Consider the following 15,952-nt stretch of genomic DNA (forward strand, 5'->3'; position numbering starts at 1 on the left):
AATTTTTTATACTTGAAATATACCTTTAACTGCACTTTAACTCTTTCCATTTTTAAAACATTTGATTCTAGTTTAATGCATCCTTTTTTTAACACTTGAATGTGGGAAAAAGTTTAGTAAAAAAAAGAAAAGAAAAAAGAAAGCAACATTTTACACAAAAAGCTGAGAAAATCGCATTTTTACTCAGATACTCAGAATTAGGAACATATCTGTTTTCTTTATAGAACAATATTTTCAAACAATATAAGTTTATAAGACAGTTTGTAAAACTGTGAAAGAAGTATTTAATAGGCTACTAAAAAAAGAGAGTAAACACAACTACAAGCCAAGTATACTTAATTATAATTTTAAGTGTATCTCGGTAAAAAGATTGAATACAAGAATAGCCCAAATATACTTAGACTTTTCTGTCAGTAGTCAAGTACACTTCAAGTAAAGTATACTTCAGTCAAGTATAGGCCTACTTAAGTTCAATTTTCTGGGAAGTATTAAGTATATTTCTGAGAAGTACATAAAATGTAGACTGGAAGTATACTTTCGTTATAAAATAAGTACACAGTGTATATATATTTTAGTTTAAAAGAAGTATACTGATAGCACACTTGAATAAACTTCTTTTTCATAAGGGTTTATACACAGTCCATGTGCAATTGACCAACATGCAATAATATAAGAGGCGAAAAAATAACTAGTACTGAATGTCCTTTTAATTACCGTATAGAGAATTCTTCAACAAAGAAAAATCTAACACTCATGGCTGTACTTGACTAGATTGTTTACTGCTGCGATTAACGGTTCACACATTAACCCATGCCAAGGGCCCTCAGAGGTGTTCCAGTGACGCAAGACATGCGTCAACCAATGACAGCAAAGCAGAGAGTATCGCTTACAGCTCTGCCCACTTGATGGTTTCAATAAACATTTAGACAACAGGCTTGATTTTATCTTTAGTGAAAGGATTACAGATGTCTGATTACGAAGCAATTCGTTTGGGTGAGAGATCTGTCAGTTCTAAATTACAACAAACTGAAAAAGACGTGTGTTTGTCTCATTAGGTATTAATATATCACATAATATCACATGAACAGTATGAACAGCTAATCTATGTTTGTGCACATCATTGCCCCCCAGTGTTCACAAGAGATTAAAGCAGATAATAATAGACAAAATCAAGAACATCTCCTAACAAATTCATTTACTCAGAGAAAATACAACAACAACAACAACAAAGATTTTAAAAGACAATTAAGTAATAGATAAACATATTTATATTCACTGGGCCAAGATTTTTACACTCTTTTTACTCCAATGAATATTTCTCAGGCTTGGGTATTTTTATTTTATATGTAAACACATACATGTATATTAACAGTGATACATTTTTGAATTGTCTTCCACACTAAAGCTATACTTAATGGCCTTTCACAATTTATTTATTTATTATTGCCATATCCGCAACAATGGCTATTTTCATTAAGCACAGCACAGCACAACCCAACACACACACACACTATATATATATATATATATATATACGCTTTAGCCATTGTTTACAAAAAAATACAACATATGAAACACAAGACAAATGAACCCAATGTAACAACGTGACCAGTTTGACATTTATAAAAAAAAAATTGAGCCAAGGTTCAATTGTATAATGTATCTCAGTGCAGTTATATTCGAAATATAGCTTGGAAGATCTTTAAGACAGTTTTAAAAGACCACTGCAAACAAACAAACAAACAAAAAATGTGTGCAATAAAACAGTTACTGATACAGTCGCAAGGTAAACTGTTAACAGGTTAAAAGAGGCATACTGTAAGTCATATATTTCTTTAATATGCAAGTCTGTTTGTACCTGTGTGACTTGAACCAGCGTTTCCTTTTCTTGCCTTTTAGTGAGTTTATATCAAGCTTGCGGCCATTCCAAGCAAAAGTGCTAAGAAAGAGAGAAAGAGGAAAACCGCCTGGAGATTCACTAGCCATGGTGTCCTGATGAAACTGACAGCTTGACTGACCTCAAATAAGAGAGCTTCGGCTTTGTGTGAGGAAAATGTCCACGTCACTACTCATCCCATAATCCAATAACACCTGTCTGGCCTTCTAGCATTCAACTGCCATGTCAGAACCACAAGCTTCAGTGCTGGTAAACTGTACATGAAACTATGTCACCAGAAAGCAATCAGCTTAAGAACTTTATCCTCCAAACATGCCGTAATTATTCTGACTAGTGTGGTTTGGAATTATCTCAATTTCAGCAAGAGACGCGAAAGTGCTTGTTTCACAAAACACAACTAAATGTCTAATAATGTAACAATTTACATTGTTTCACAAACACACTCTGAAATTGCTAAGCTGAAATCAAAACATATTTGAATCCTTATTGATATTTTAAGTTGAAGTTCTTGCACCCAGTATTCAAATGTAACAAAACTAATGCTCTGTTAAAGGGCCATAAACACCAACAACGTTTAATTATTATTTTTTTTTAATTATACGTAGACGAGATTGGACAAGTATTAGAATGAAACTCAGGGTTTCAATACACAGGAACTAATGAAGACCAGCTGAACAAAATGACTAATTAGTGTTCCCTAAGAAACAAACAAGGAAATCATACAAAACAAAACTAGTACACCCAGTACTCACCCCCACCCAGTAATGAGAGAGACGCAAACGGTCAGGGGCATACAAAACAGTCAATTTAGGGAGGGTGGGAGGAGCCAGATTGTAATCCAGAATCCAGCCAGGACGAAGCCCCAGGGCGGAGTTTAGGGAGGGAGGAGCCATGGTGGAGACTTGGATGACCGATGGAGATAGAGCTGCCGGAGATGGAGATCGGTGGAGCCGATCAGGTGGAGCTGACGAGCCGAAGAGCCCACACAACATCAATGGCACTGGAGACTGAGGTGGAGCCACAGCGACGAGCATCCGAGGCGGAGCCAGGGAGCCTGAGGTGAAGCCAGTGGGACTGAGGACAAATCCGGAGCCAGTGGGACGAGGGAGACCGGTGGAGCCGTGAGCACGATGGTTTCTGGTGGAGCCGAGGGAGGTAGGAGCCAAGGCGAAGCCGATAGGTCGAAAGGCTGCGGTGGAGTGATGGGTTCATAGGCTGGAGGCGGAGCCAGGGGATCCTCCTTACTGGGCAGACCTGATGAGCTGAAGCTCTGAGGCAGTACCTCATAGAATGGTGCTGGAGATCCAAAAGGTCTGAAGTGAAACAGTGGAGGCGGGGCTGAGGAACTGGCTGATTTGGGTAGAGGAGGTGGGGTAATTACCTCCTCCAACACCATTAAATTACTTTTGGTGTCCATACCATAAATATCCACAGCTGCTGAGTTGTGGGCGGGGCTTTCATCCAAGCCCTTGAAATCCACAATTAGTCCCTTGGCAATGTACTGTGTTGCCAGCTCACACACCTGGTCAGACTCTCCGTGTGGCTCACGCTAGTGGCAATGTTTTTTTTTTCTCCACAGGACACTTTATTAGGTACACCTGCTCAACTGCTGAGCAGCAGTTCTGTGAGTGAAAATGCCTTGTTGCCAGAGGTCAGAGGTGAATGGGAACACTGGTTCAAGCTAATAGAAAGGCAGCAGTAACTCAAATAACCACTCGTTACAACCGATGTCTGTAGAAGAGTATTTTCTAAACGCACAACACATCCAACCTTGAAGCAGACAAGCTACAGCAGCAGAAGACACACCAGGTGCCACTTCCTGTCAGCTAAGAACAGGAAACTGAGGCTAAACCAAAATTGGACCACAGAAGATTGGAAAAATGTGGCCTGGTCTGATGAGTCTCAATTTCTGCTGCAATATTCAGATGGTAGGGTCAGAATTTGCCACGAACAACATGAAAGCAATGGTTCAGGCTGGTGGTGTAATGGTGTGGGGAATATTTTCTTGGCACACTTTGGGCCCCTTTGTACCAATTGAGTATTGTTTAAATGCCACAGCCTACCTGAGTATTATTGCTGACCATGTCCATCCCTTTATGACCACAGTATACCCATCTTCTGATGGCTACTTCCAGTAGGATAAGACACATGTCACAAAGCTCAAATCAGAGTTCACTATACTCTAATGGCCTTCACAGTAACCAGATCTCAATCCAATAGAGCACCTTTTGTTTTGCTGAAATAATCATTTCAGCAATTAATTACTTTTTCAAGCCAAGATAACTTTCTATGCTGTCTGTCTAAAAGTACTAGCCTACATTGATTTCAGATTGTAAGTGTTGGATAACGTACTGCTGCATCTCCACATGCATTCATCTCCATATCACACTCCCACTCGCCCACAACCAATTATTGATGAAAATAAATCATCAGGAGTTAATCTAAGAAAAACAAAGCTATTTTAGAAGTGTTGAATATGTCCTAAATATGATAAATGTGTTAAACCACCGACTCATAATTACTTGGATGAAATAAAATCATGCACAGACAGACGCAACAATAGTGGGCCGATGCCGGAAGAAAAAAGAACACAATTCAGATGATCTAAATGGGTCTGTGCCACTATTCTGGGAAAAATCCAGTTGGATAAATATAGCTTGTTTTCTTTCTTCATCTGCAAAGTTTAAATACTGGAATTTAATTGATACTTCATGTTTTCTGACCTGTCCATTCTAAGTCTGGGTTTAATGGTAGTGTGTATGTGAGAGTGTGTATGTGTATGTATGTGTGTGTGTGTGTGTGTGTGTGTGTGTGTGTGTGTGTGTGTGTGTGTGTGTGTGTGTGTGTGTGTGTGTGTGTGTGTTACAGTGTGTTTGAGAGGGTGTGTGTCTGCTTTATTGGCATTAGCATAAGGCACATATCTGATAGCGATTCTCTGTTGCCGAGCATTTGTCTTAGGCCCAATACACACTGACCTACTCTCTTCCACTCACACACACACATTCAAATTTCTCTCAATGTGTACTGTAGTTATTGACACACACCTGCTCATTGTTGGACTGTGCAGATATCAAAACAACGATATTATAGTGTATTTAGTAGTAATACTACTAATATGAATCTTTTTATAAATGAATACACATTTGTTATGTAAGTTCCCACAATATCTGACATTTGCACAGCACAGGTCAGGATTGCCACTCAATTCAACCTATTTATTGCCATTTACCTAACAGATCTACAGATAGGTTTATCAGTGGCGAGAAGCATTAAAGGATCTTTAAGAAAATCGATGGGCTCATAACCAGCTGGTTATCGCATCCTATTATTAACCACAGGCTAAAAAAAACATCTGACATATTTACATGTATTTTCTTTTAAATTAAAAATGTTGTAACAAGCTGAAGTATAATCATAGACCATCAGCAGTCACATAATATGTGATCCAAACTAAGTCAAAAATAAATTGTCTTATTACTTTTAAATCACGACTTAAAACTCATCTTTTAGTTTTAATTTATAGAATTAATGTTGAACAGATGTTGCTTTGTATTGCTGTCTTGTATTTTATGACTGTCATTAAGGTAAGGCAAGTGTTTTGAAAGGCAGCTCTAAATAAAATACATTTATTATATTTATATTATACATTTATATTATTATAAACTGTCAAAACAACATTTATTAATTCATTAATTAGTCTAGGTAATGAGGATGAACAGTACAAAATACGAAACATCTGTAATTTGTTCCACATAACTCAACAGGGAAACATTTAACAAGCCCGACAAATCTCCCAAATTATGATCCAGTCCTACAAAAAACTGCAGCAGCTGACTATTCTGACACACATCACACATATAAAGCTTTACCATTTCCTCCTTGGCTTGATGTCAATGGGTTTGTTGATGGCATACGGTGAGCCATTGATGCAAGCGCTACGATAACGGGCAATCCTCTCCAGAGAACAAAGTTCTGAGTTTGCTGGCAAACTCATTCTCGACTTACAATCAATGCTGAACAAGACCAACTACAGCTGAGCAAGCCTTCCTGGGTCAGTTTGACCAAGCTTTCAGTACTGTGAGGATAAATGAGAGTGGAGAGATTGAGTGAGGACTGGAGGATGTGCAGAAAGGAAGAGGAGGGAGAGAAAGAGGGAGAGAGAGAGAGAGAGAGAGAGAGAGAGAGAGAGAGAGAGAGAGAGAGAGAGAGAGAGAGAGAGAGAGAGAGAGAGAGAGAGAGAGAGAGAGAGGTGGGTGAACAAGAAGCAGGTAGGTGCTGAAATCATTGGCGAGATCAGTAAACTCGATCAGCTGTTAATAAACTTTAATGAAGACCAACCGGAGTCCGCGTGTGAGTGTCTAAGTGTGCAAAATCCCACACGCACCTTTCGTGGAATTCTCCTGATCTGCTCCAATCATACTTATATTGACTCTGTGCCATTTCTAAAAAGCTTTTATGCCCCGACTCTCTGCCCTTAATCAGACAGACGGGGCTGACGCACATCAAGAACACAGTCTCGCAAACAAGAAGATGCCACAGACACTATATTTCTACTTACAGCCAATTTAACCTACGGTGCAGTGGAACAGCTTTGGCCTGCTAATGTAGTCTCTCCTGTGTACTACACCTAATGTCTTGTTATACACTGTATGTAGGCCTACTATTTCATTTATTCATTCTGTGTTACAGAAATCTGTTTAGCGTCTGCTTGTGCATTAAACTGTGCGACTCATTAGTGATGTTATTACTATCACTCATGGGTTTGTAGTTAATTCTAAACCTTAATCCAGCCACAAACTATTAAACTTTGCCATTTAACTCACACCATACCGTGATTCCTTCTATTTATTGTCTGCTGTGACTTTTCTAAGCTAGCAGATTTATGATTTTGCCCTAGCAGATAATAAAACAGGTGCAAATCCCACAGACCAGGTGTCTTCAACTTTTTCCAGGCCAAGGACCATTAAAATAATAATTATTGAAGAAAAGAAATGCACTAAAATACATTCTGAACACCTTAGCAACTGCATTGCAATGCCCAGTTAACTTCAACCCTATGACCAAGCACTAGTGACAATTTCTTCAGAGAATAGTTGCTAGTGTTGTACAAGCAGAGCCGATCAGCCCTATACACACACTACGCAAGTTGTGTAGGGCCCCGCAAATGACTCAAGGCCCCGCCTCCCCCTCGTGTCAAAGCAGTTCAACCAAAGTTTACAACAAACAACGCGCACAAAATTAAACGCGCACTTTCCAGCGAAACATCTGTGGGGACCAGTACGATATGTGGGCGTGATGGCACTCATTATAGGCGCACATACTTTTAAAACAAGACAATGATTAAATACACTCTAAAAAATGCTGGGTTGTTTCAACCCAATTTTGGGTCAAGCCGTTGGGTTACATTTTTAAATTACATTTTTAACCCAATGTTTGGGTTTGTCCATATTGGACCCAAAATTGGGTTGAAACAACCCAGCATTTTTTAGAGTGTAGTCTCCAAGTCAGTTTAGTTACAACTCTGCAATAAAGCAAGATGGAAAGGAATGTATTGACATTGACTATTGATTTATAGGCTATATTGCATTTAAAATGGACATACTGGTCAATATGGATGCACATCCCTCAGTAAATAATAACCATCAAGTATTGCTTTTATCATTTAAAACACAGTGACATGCTATGGCAAGCCATTTTAGCTTTTATTCATTCACAGGATGCATTTTTGATATCAATAATTAAATTTGTACTCTTTAAAATGTGAATTCTTGATATTAAAAATGTACTTTTTCTAGTAACGATGTCTATTTCTGATATCAGGGATTACATTTTCATTAGTACTAGTTAAAGGAGGGAGGATTGTATGGGAGCACTGGGGTGTCAGGTGTGACTGTGTGGCAATGGCAAATGGTTTACATGGCTCATGGGTCAGGGGTCAGGTAGGAGGACCCCTTAACAGAATTTTGCTTAGGGCCCCAGGGAGGTCAGGATTGGCTCTGTGTACAAGAATAGCATAATTTAAGAACTTGCGGCATAAATGATCACTGAATAATCCCCTCTATTGGAACTTAAAGGATTGATAATACTGAAACTAAATACAACTGACAGAACAGTGAATAACATTTTTCAGAACATATTCCTCTCTTAAATCTCTGTCACTAAAAAAATCTACTTTGTCCACTAGATGGCAGCAAACTAACATTATATCTGAAGACCGAGAGATTACTGCATCTTGCAAGTGCTCAAATTTTGTCTGGTTAGCCACTGTTGGGAGATGCTCATAACTACACCATTATAAGGAAGAAGAAAAAACACCTTTCTCCATTAACGGCCATTCAAAAATAGGGACTTTTTTGCAGGCAACATATAAATGCAAATATTTTATTATATAAAACACATTTTACCAGTTAAACATGGTGAGGTTGTCAAAAAGGCTATAGTTTTGTATTTGTGTATTCTGTCAACTATATAATGAATGCAGATTTTAATTGAAAAATTAAACTGTGTTCATGTGGCACACTGAAATTGCTAAAGTAAAACACTGCACTAAAACAACACGTAAGATCCATAAACCTCCTTACATCAAAGCATTATCTAATACCAAAAGCCCATATGATTTCCTCAGCTCTACATGTAAAACATGATAAACTAATATCCAACAATATATAAAGACACAACTGAATTTGTTTTTAATGATTATAAAACACCTTCGGATTTAAAAGCTTTTTCTTAAAGGGATGTTTCACCCAAAAATGAAAAATGTGTCATTTACTCACCCCTAAGTTGTTCCAAACCTGCATGAGTTTCATTCTTCTACTGGACACAAAAGAAGATATTTTGAAGAATGTTGGTAACCAGAGAGTTGACGGTAGCCATTGACTTCCATAGCATTTTTTTTTCTTCTATGGAAGTCAATGGCTACCGTCAACTGTCTAGTTCCCCACATTCTTGAAAATATCATATTTTGTGTTCAACATTTTTTTTTAAATCATATAGGTTTGGAACAACTTAAGGGTGAGTGAATGATGACAGAATTTTCATATTTGGGTGAACTATCCCTTTAAAGTTTAAAGGCTTCATAATAGTACATTAGACGAATATAAATGAATTGTTAATGGATTAGTTGTACCAGACAGTGCAGAGCTGGAATGTAATAAATTGTGTAAATATATGCACAATTTATTTATTAGAAAATAAATAAATATTGCTATAATAATGATATATAAACATATAAATATATATTTTATAATGTATAAATTCTTTTAGTTACCACTAGGGAGCACTCTATCTCTAACCACACATACTTTAACAAGAGTCTCTCACTCAGAGTCATCACAACAGGAGGGCGAAAAAAACACAGTCACAGCGATGGGGAAATATGTCCAAGGCCAAAAACCCATTACCACATGACTCTTATGTAATGATCATGGTGTTTCATAGCAAAAATCAAATTTGCCACAGAGTACATGAATATATTATACACACATATATTGAACGAGTTGCTCTGGAATGAGCTTCAGGCATCCAAGTGTAGCGAAAGCTCCATATTAACATGCGCATTTATCGTTCATTACCATCAAACGACAATCAAAGCTGCTAGTGATGAATATCCCTTTAAGCTCTGCCAAGTATAGCCTATAATAAACTCAGCTTATCCAGGCTAACCTGCTATATAATGCCATTGCAACTGAAGACAAAGTGTGGGGCTTTTTAAGCAGGCAGGGAGGTAGTTCCCATCATCCATCACTGTTCTTCAGTAGAAGGCGGGAAAAAGCCACGGCATCTCTCACTGTCAGCGAGCATCACTGACGTCTTGTGTACCTGGCAGCAACACTGTTCTCCCGTCTCCTGAAAGCAGTGCCAAACGTTATCTTGAACCTATTTTCCCGAGAGATGACAAAGATCTGGTCATGATTCCTGTACCTGTATGAATCATTCAGCAATGGTCAGGAACAGGAACTCCCTCTGGAGTATCTTAAAGCAAAATAACTCGCTCAAAGGCATGGAGGTAGTAGAACGGCATTGTAACATCACTCAACGCTTGCTAATAAACTCACTTTTTAGTGCCATTGGAGACAAACACCCAAATTTACAGCTGGCACAATAGAGCTTTTAACTTGATGTGTGCAGTTTCTGTGCCACTACACTGTAAAAACAAAAATAAATGTTTTTTATACAAGTGTTGTTAAGGCGGAAGTTTGCACAGCATTTTTAGATTTAATTCATTTATCTAGATATTGCCATGACATAAAATATATAATTAATGTAATAATTACTCTGCCTATTTGAATGAACTTTAAAAGCACATTTAAAATCAATACCTATAATGATAACTACAGTAGGTATTCAATCAAAATGCCTATTACCGCCGCATGTGACCCTCACATGTGACCCTCATTCACAAAATCACCACCCGGTGGCGGAAAGGGACGGTTTGCAACATTGCTCAGTAAGGCTGTAATTGTGACGTTTTTACTTGTAAATTACGACAAAATAATGAAATAAATAATTTAGTAATAATAAGAGTATATTCTATTAGCGTCCACACAAATGTACAACAACTTTCTGTGAATAGTATGAGTGTGCTGCAGTACGTAGTCAGCCACTTTAAAGGAGTGAGCTCTTTAACAGGGTCCTAATATGCCCTTTTACGAAGTCTTGATTTTGTTTTTGGGGTGTATTAGAATATACTAGCTTTCATGCTTGTTTGTTTAAAAAAAACATTATTTTTTTCACATATTTTACATCATCACTGCTCCTGTCTCCCCAGTCTGTCTCAAACAAGTCTTTTTCGATGAAGCCCCTCCTTCCGAAAATTTAAATGTGCTGTGATTGGTTAGCTGGCCCAGGGTGTTGTGATTGGCAGTGCTTAGTGTGTGTTCAGGAAATGTCCCGCCCCTCCAAACTGCAAGTGTAAATAAAGGATGGTGGCAATTTCAAACCAATTTGAGCCCGATTAAGACCCTGACAATGTTATTGTTAACAAACAAGAGGAGCATTCAGAACGAGAACGGATTTCATGCACAGACTTTGCAAACATGGATTTTACAGGACTTTCAGAGTGGTATGTTTTTCTTATACATTATAGATATGATTTTATCCACTATTTGATCATGATATTTGTTACTATGGTTATAACTATTGTTATACAAACAGTAATTGATCACAAAAACTTTTGGAGGGGCGGCAATTTCCTAAGGGGCGGCAAACACTCTTACAAAAACAAGAGCTTACAAAAGCTATAGTAAACAACACTATATTAACACTAATGTTAGCTAGCAGGAGAGCGTAGCAACAACATAATACTTATAATTAGAACTGTTAATAGAAAATTAAACTACAACACATACTTACAAGTTGTGATCCAACAACAGATTGTCCGGACAAAGTGGAAACTGCTCTATTTCAGGAGATGCTTTTATGTGTGGCCTGCATTGTGGTTCTCCGTAAATTGCGCAGCCCACAGATAAACATCGGGATTATAATGTTCAGGAACAGTATTTAAAATAAATGAGTCAAGTGGATTCTGATTGGTTGTCAATGTATCGTTATTCAGCTGGAAAAAAAACGTTCTAAAAATTATTCCAACGATATCATTCCTCTGTGTTGTTATAACTGTGGTGGACTTCCCTTTTCTCACATAATTCGAATATTAAAACTTACAGTTATTAAAACAGTTATTGTTAGTTATCGTACTTTGTGTGAACGGACCTAATGGGCCCTATCTTGCACCCAGCGCAATTGACTTTGAACACCGACGCATGTATCATTCCTATTTTGCACCCGCGCACAGCGGACTTTTCCCTCCACAGACGCACGTCGGTAAATTAGGGAATGAACTTGCGCTCGCGGGGGAGGTTCAGCGCAAAGAGGAGGCGTGTTCCGGCGCAAAACTTCCCTGGTGCTATTTTCCAGTTTTAGAAAGCAATTGCGCCATTGACCAGGAAAAAAACAGTCTAAAGACAGTGGCGCGTTGCGCGTTAGTGATATGGTATTTTAAGGGCGCGTGCTTGGCCATAATGTTAACGCGCATCCATTTGATTCTCTTTGATTCTCTAATATAAACAGATGCAGCAGTTTTCATTTTTGCAAATCATACATTATTACAAGGAAAAATATTAACACACGAGGGAAATCATTGTTGTGTCCGTGAAGATGTGAAAAAAAAATCTAGATTAGGCTATACATTTAGGCTACTACCCAAATTACACGCCTGTTTAACCGAAGCTAATTTGGGTGGGTTTCTCCCATTATCCCCAATGTCACTTCTCTGTGTTTTACGGCCCTGACGAGAACGTCGCTTTCCTCGGGTGTGAACCGCTCCTGGCGTGCGCTGGCAAATCCGCCGTTATTATAGCAATCCGCCATGTAACAAGCGCGTCTGCTCTTAAAGGGAATGTGAGAGGACGCTCTGATTGGTTTATTTCACGTTATGCCCAAACCACACCTATGAATAATGAAGCTACTTCAGACCAACCCCTTTTAGATTTGCGTCGGGCGCAAGAGTCATTTATCCCGCCGGGAAAATAGCAACAGCGCCGGGATCCGCCCACAAAGTTACTTGCGCTTTGCACTTTGACACTTGCGTTTCAGATCGTTAAAATAGGGCCCTAAGAGTTAAATCAACTTTTGCAAATATATCGCCATTGTCAGGGGAGAAACCTTGTATCTCCATATTTCGTCATGTTTTTTTTTTTTTTTCTAATATTGGTGACTGACCATAACATCCGTCTGTGGGTTTTGAAAACAGTTAACCAACGAAAAGTATTAAAATGAGCTTCTGAGTAGAACAGGAAAACATTTTTTTTTTAAATCGCAAATATCACTTTTAAGCAATAAGCTTTTAGTAAATAGCAAGTCTTAAGTTTGTTTGCAATGAAAAATGCATTAGCCCTCCTCACATGAACTCATTAAACCGCACAGCTAACATCTAGGTGTGCATGTCTAAAGTTAATTTTCCAGCTGGTGCAACTCAATCTAATTCGTCTTCTCTACAGCCTCAATCAGCTTTGTCTCAATATACACAACTCTATCGAAAAAACACAAACTGCTCATGCCCTCTGGGGTTGCAAGTAATGCTCTGGCTTGTAGACTGTGCAATACCTCTGAAACATGATGGATTTCATGGCCTCCCGAGTGGAGCAGAGGGGTTAAACAGCTTTCTCCTAAGTCACCAGGTGTTCACGCAGGCCGGTCGGGCAGCACACACACAGCCGGACTGTCGAGCAAGAGTGATCGGCTAATTAGCCTGTCTGCATGTGGCCAATTGTCGCACACCTGACTGGCTGACGTACCTCACAGTGCTGGCCTTTGGCCAAAGCCATGTGGGAATCGGTTTACTCTGTAACCTGTGTGTGGTGGGATGTGATTTGTGCTCTGTGTATGTGTGAGAGGCATCTTAGTCAATAGGCTCATTATAAGCAAAGAAACATTTCCCTTGAGACTGGTTACATACAAATTACTAGCACTTCCATGTCTATTACCAAGATTTAAACAAACAGTTCATTATTTGCTATATTGTTAAAAGCGCTATATAAATAATTTGTAACTTCTGAGGAGCACAAAGGGAGAAATGGAGAAAATAAATCTATATCCTTATTATTTATTTATTTTATATATAAATTTTGAAAAAACATTATATAACAACAATGAATTAAATGATTTTAACATACAGTACCTACATACATATATACTGTACATACAATACACAAACATTCCCAAAAAATAAATCATTATTACATATACTTGAGGAACACAAAAGGAGAAAATAAATAAATATCATTATTATTATTTATTTTTTATTATTATTATTTTTATACAAATACATATATACACACACACACACACACACACACACACACACACACACAAAACACACACACACACACACATACACATATATACATACATATACACTCTAAAAAATGCTGGGTTGTTTCAACCCAATTTTGGGTAAAATATGGACAAACCCAGCCATTGGGTTAAATTTTTAAATTCCATATTTTACCCAGAATTGGGTTGAAACAACCCAGCATTTTTTAGAGTGTATATATATGTATATATATATATATATATATATATATATATATATAAATATATATAAATTGATAAAAATGTTAATATTAAGGAAAAACGTTAGACGGACCTAGAGGCTTTTGCATCTGAATATATATAAATATATATATATATATATATATATATATATATATATATATATATATATACGCATACATTCCCCAAAAGTAAATCATTATTACACACACACACACACACGAAGACTTCAGATGCAAAAGCCTCTAAGTCAGTCTAACGTTTTTCTTTAATATTAACATTTTTATCAGGCTCCTATGTAGAGGTTTCTACCCAAGTACCGGCAATTCTGAATGGGCTGAGGCTGGGATTTAGTGAGTTCGAAGTGAAAGTATTTGATGAACGTATACTATGTGCGGAGAGCATTCACTCAATATTATTATCTAATTTTTGACATAGGTGGCTTTTAGAGGCTTTTGCATCGGAGGTCTTCATATATAACTATTAAAATGTTTTAACAAGTAAAATGCCCATGGAAAAAGAAAGCCATACAGGTTTGTAAAAACATAAGTGTAAGTAAATGATGAGTTATTCCTTAAATTTCAAAGTAACTGTATTGCAAAGCATAAAGGCAACCTCGGTTTCACCTTGTGTGTCCAATGAGCTCAACATGCTCTACTTTGATCGAATCCAGCAGCAGAGAATGAGATTCATATTTCACAACTGCTTGTAGTGGGTTTAAACGAACAAGACAGCTTGAATGCCATATGCGTCTGACCATGAACTCAACAAACAGATGAATTAATTATGGCAGGCACAGTTGAACTGAGCCGTGCATGACAAAACAGACAGATGAAACAGTCACTAACTTCTGTCACTGCTCGGTGAACATTCCTCCGAGGGAATATTTGTGAGATAACAAGAATCTGCTTTGTCTCAGTTTCAGCTTTTCAAGACAATATACTATAACCAAGCATGTAAATAAAACCTGGAGCATTTATTTAGAATTCCTATTCATCTCAATGGGAGTTGCTCAACTGATGCAGGTGGTTCGAACCACAGACATGTTTGAACCAATCACCTCAGCCGTAAATGCCATGTAAGTAATCAAGCTGCAAAACCATGAAATCATGACACATCAAGAATGTGCACCAAGCCCTCAGTAGCAAATATCCTGAGCTGTGATGTGTGACGCTAATATAATCCATGTCTAAAATATCTAATGATTGTCAATGGAGAAAAAAAAGCTGTTTCGAACCTGATAGTGTGGTTCTAACTGGGCCGTACTAACCAGCGAAACCTTGACCACTTGTGTATGCTGCTAAAGTTTGAGTCAAATTTCTTTCATTTTTCAGATGTATTAAAGATGCATTATGAGTCCTAAAAGATGTGATTCAGAAGATCAAAGTATAATAGCCGACTGCCTTGCATGTATAATTACGGTACATGACTCATTTAAACATTAAATAATCAGGAAAATGTTACAGGCTTGTTATCTCATTGGGTGGAGTCAAGAGCTCTCAGCCACTGTGATAAATCTCACAGTACACTTGAGGAGCTCACAGAGTCTGAAACTTAGATAAAAAAAAGATAAAAGCTCATTTCAATAAAAACATATTTCAATCATCTTCCTCAGATTATACACCAAGAAAACGAACAAAGCCTAAAGTCCAAAAGTTGTTTTATCACTGTATATTCATGTAAAATTAAATTTTTACCACCAAAAAGGCCTTTAAAATTGAAGGCAAATGTTATTACATCTTTATTCAAGCTTATTTCATAATCTTTTAAAGACTCGAAAGCGAAAAAATGGTCAAACTCTCTTCAACGTTACCAAGGTTACTGGAGTTGCTTTCATTTGGAGAACAAGGAAAGTCAAATGCTATGTCTCTGAAAGCACAGAAACAATGTCTTACAGAGAGACACAACCGAGACAGATGAAAAAGCAATGGCCAGCACTATTATACTCGCAATACTATAGGTATTAGGGGTGGGCGCTATTAACCGGTAGACATTTTTTCGACT

General features: G+C 37.7%; 1 protein-coding gene across 11 annotated transcripts in view; it reads right to left on the bottom strand.

The window, feature by feature from the left end:
- Positions 1-15,952, bottom strand: part of pde4d (phosphodiesterase 4D, cAMP-specific) — a 126,304-nt gene that overhangs the window by 25,639 nt on the left and 84,713 nt on the right. Inside the window, exon 1 of one of the 11 annotated variants that reach the window (XM_079637112.1) lies at positions 1,859-2,009. The exons of the other annotated variants lie outside the window; for them this stretch is intronic. Coding sequence (XP_079493238.1) covers positions 1,859-1,986 — 128 coding nt within the window. The 5' untranslated portion in view covers positions 1,987-2,009. Of the gene's footprint in view, positions 1-1,858; positions 2,010-15,952 lie in introns of those variants that run through there. 11 annotated transcript variants of the gene reach the window in all.

This window comes from Phoxinus phoxinus, assembly GCF_949152265.1.
Source record: "Phoxinus phoxinus genome assembly, chromosome: 15".
NCBI classification, from domain to species: domain Eukaryota; kingdom Metazoa; phylum Chordata; class Actinopteri; order Cypriniformes; family Leuciscidae; genus Phoxinus; species Phoxinus phoxinus.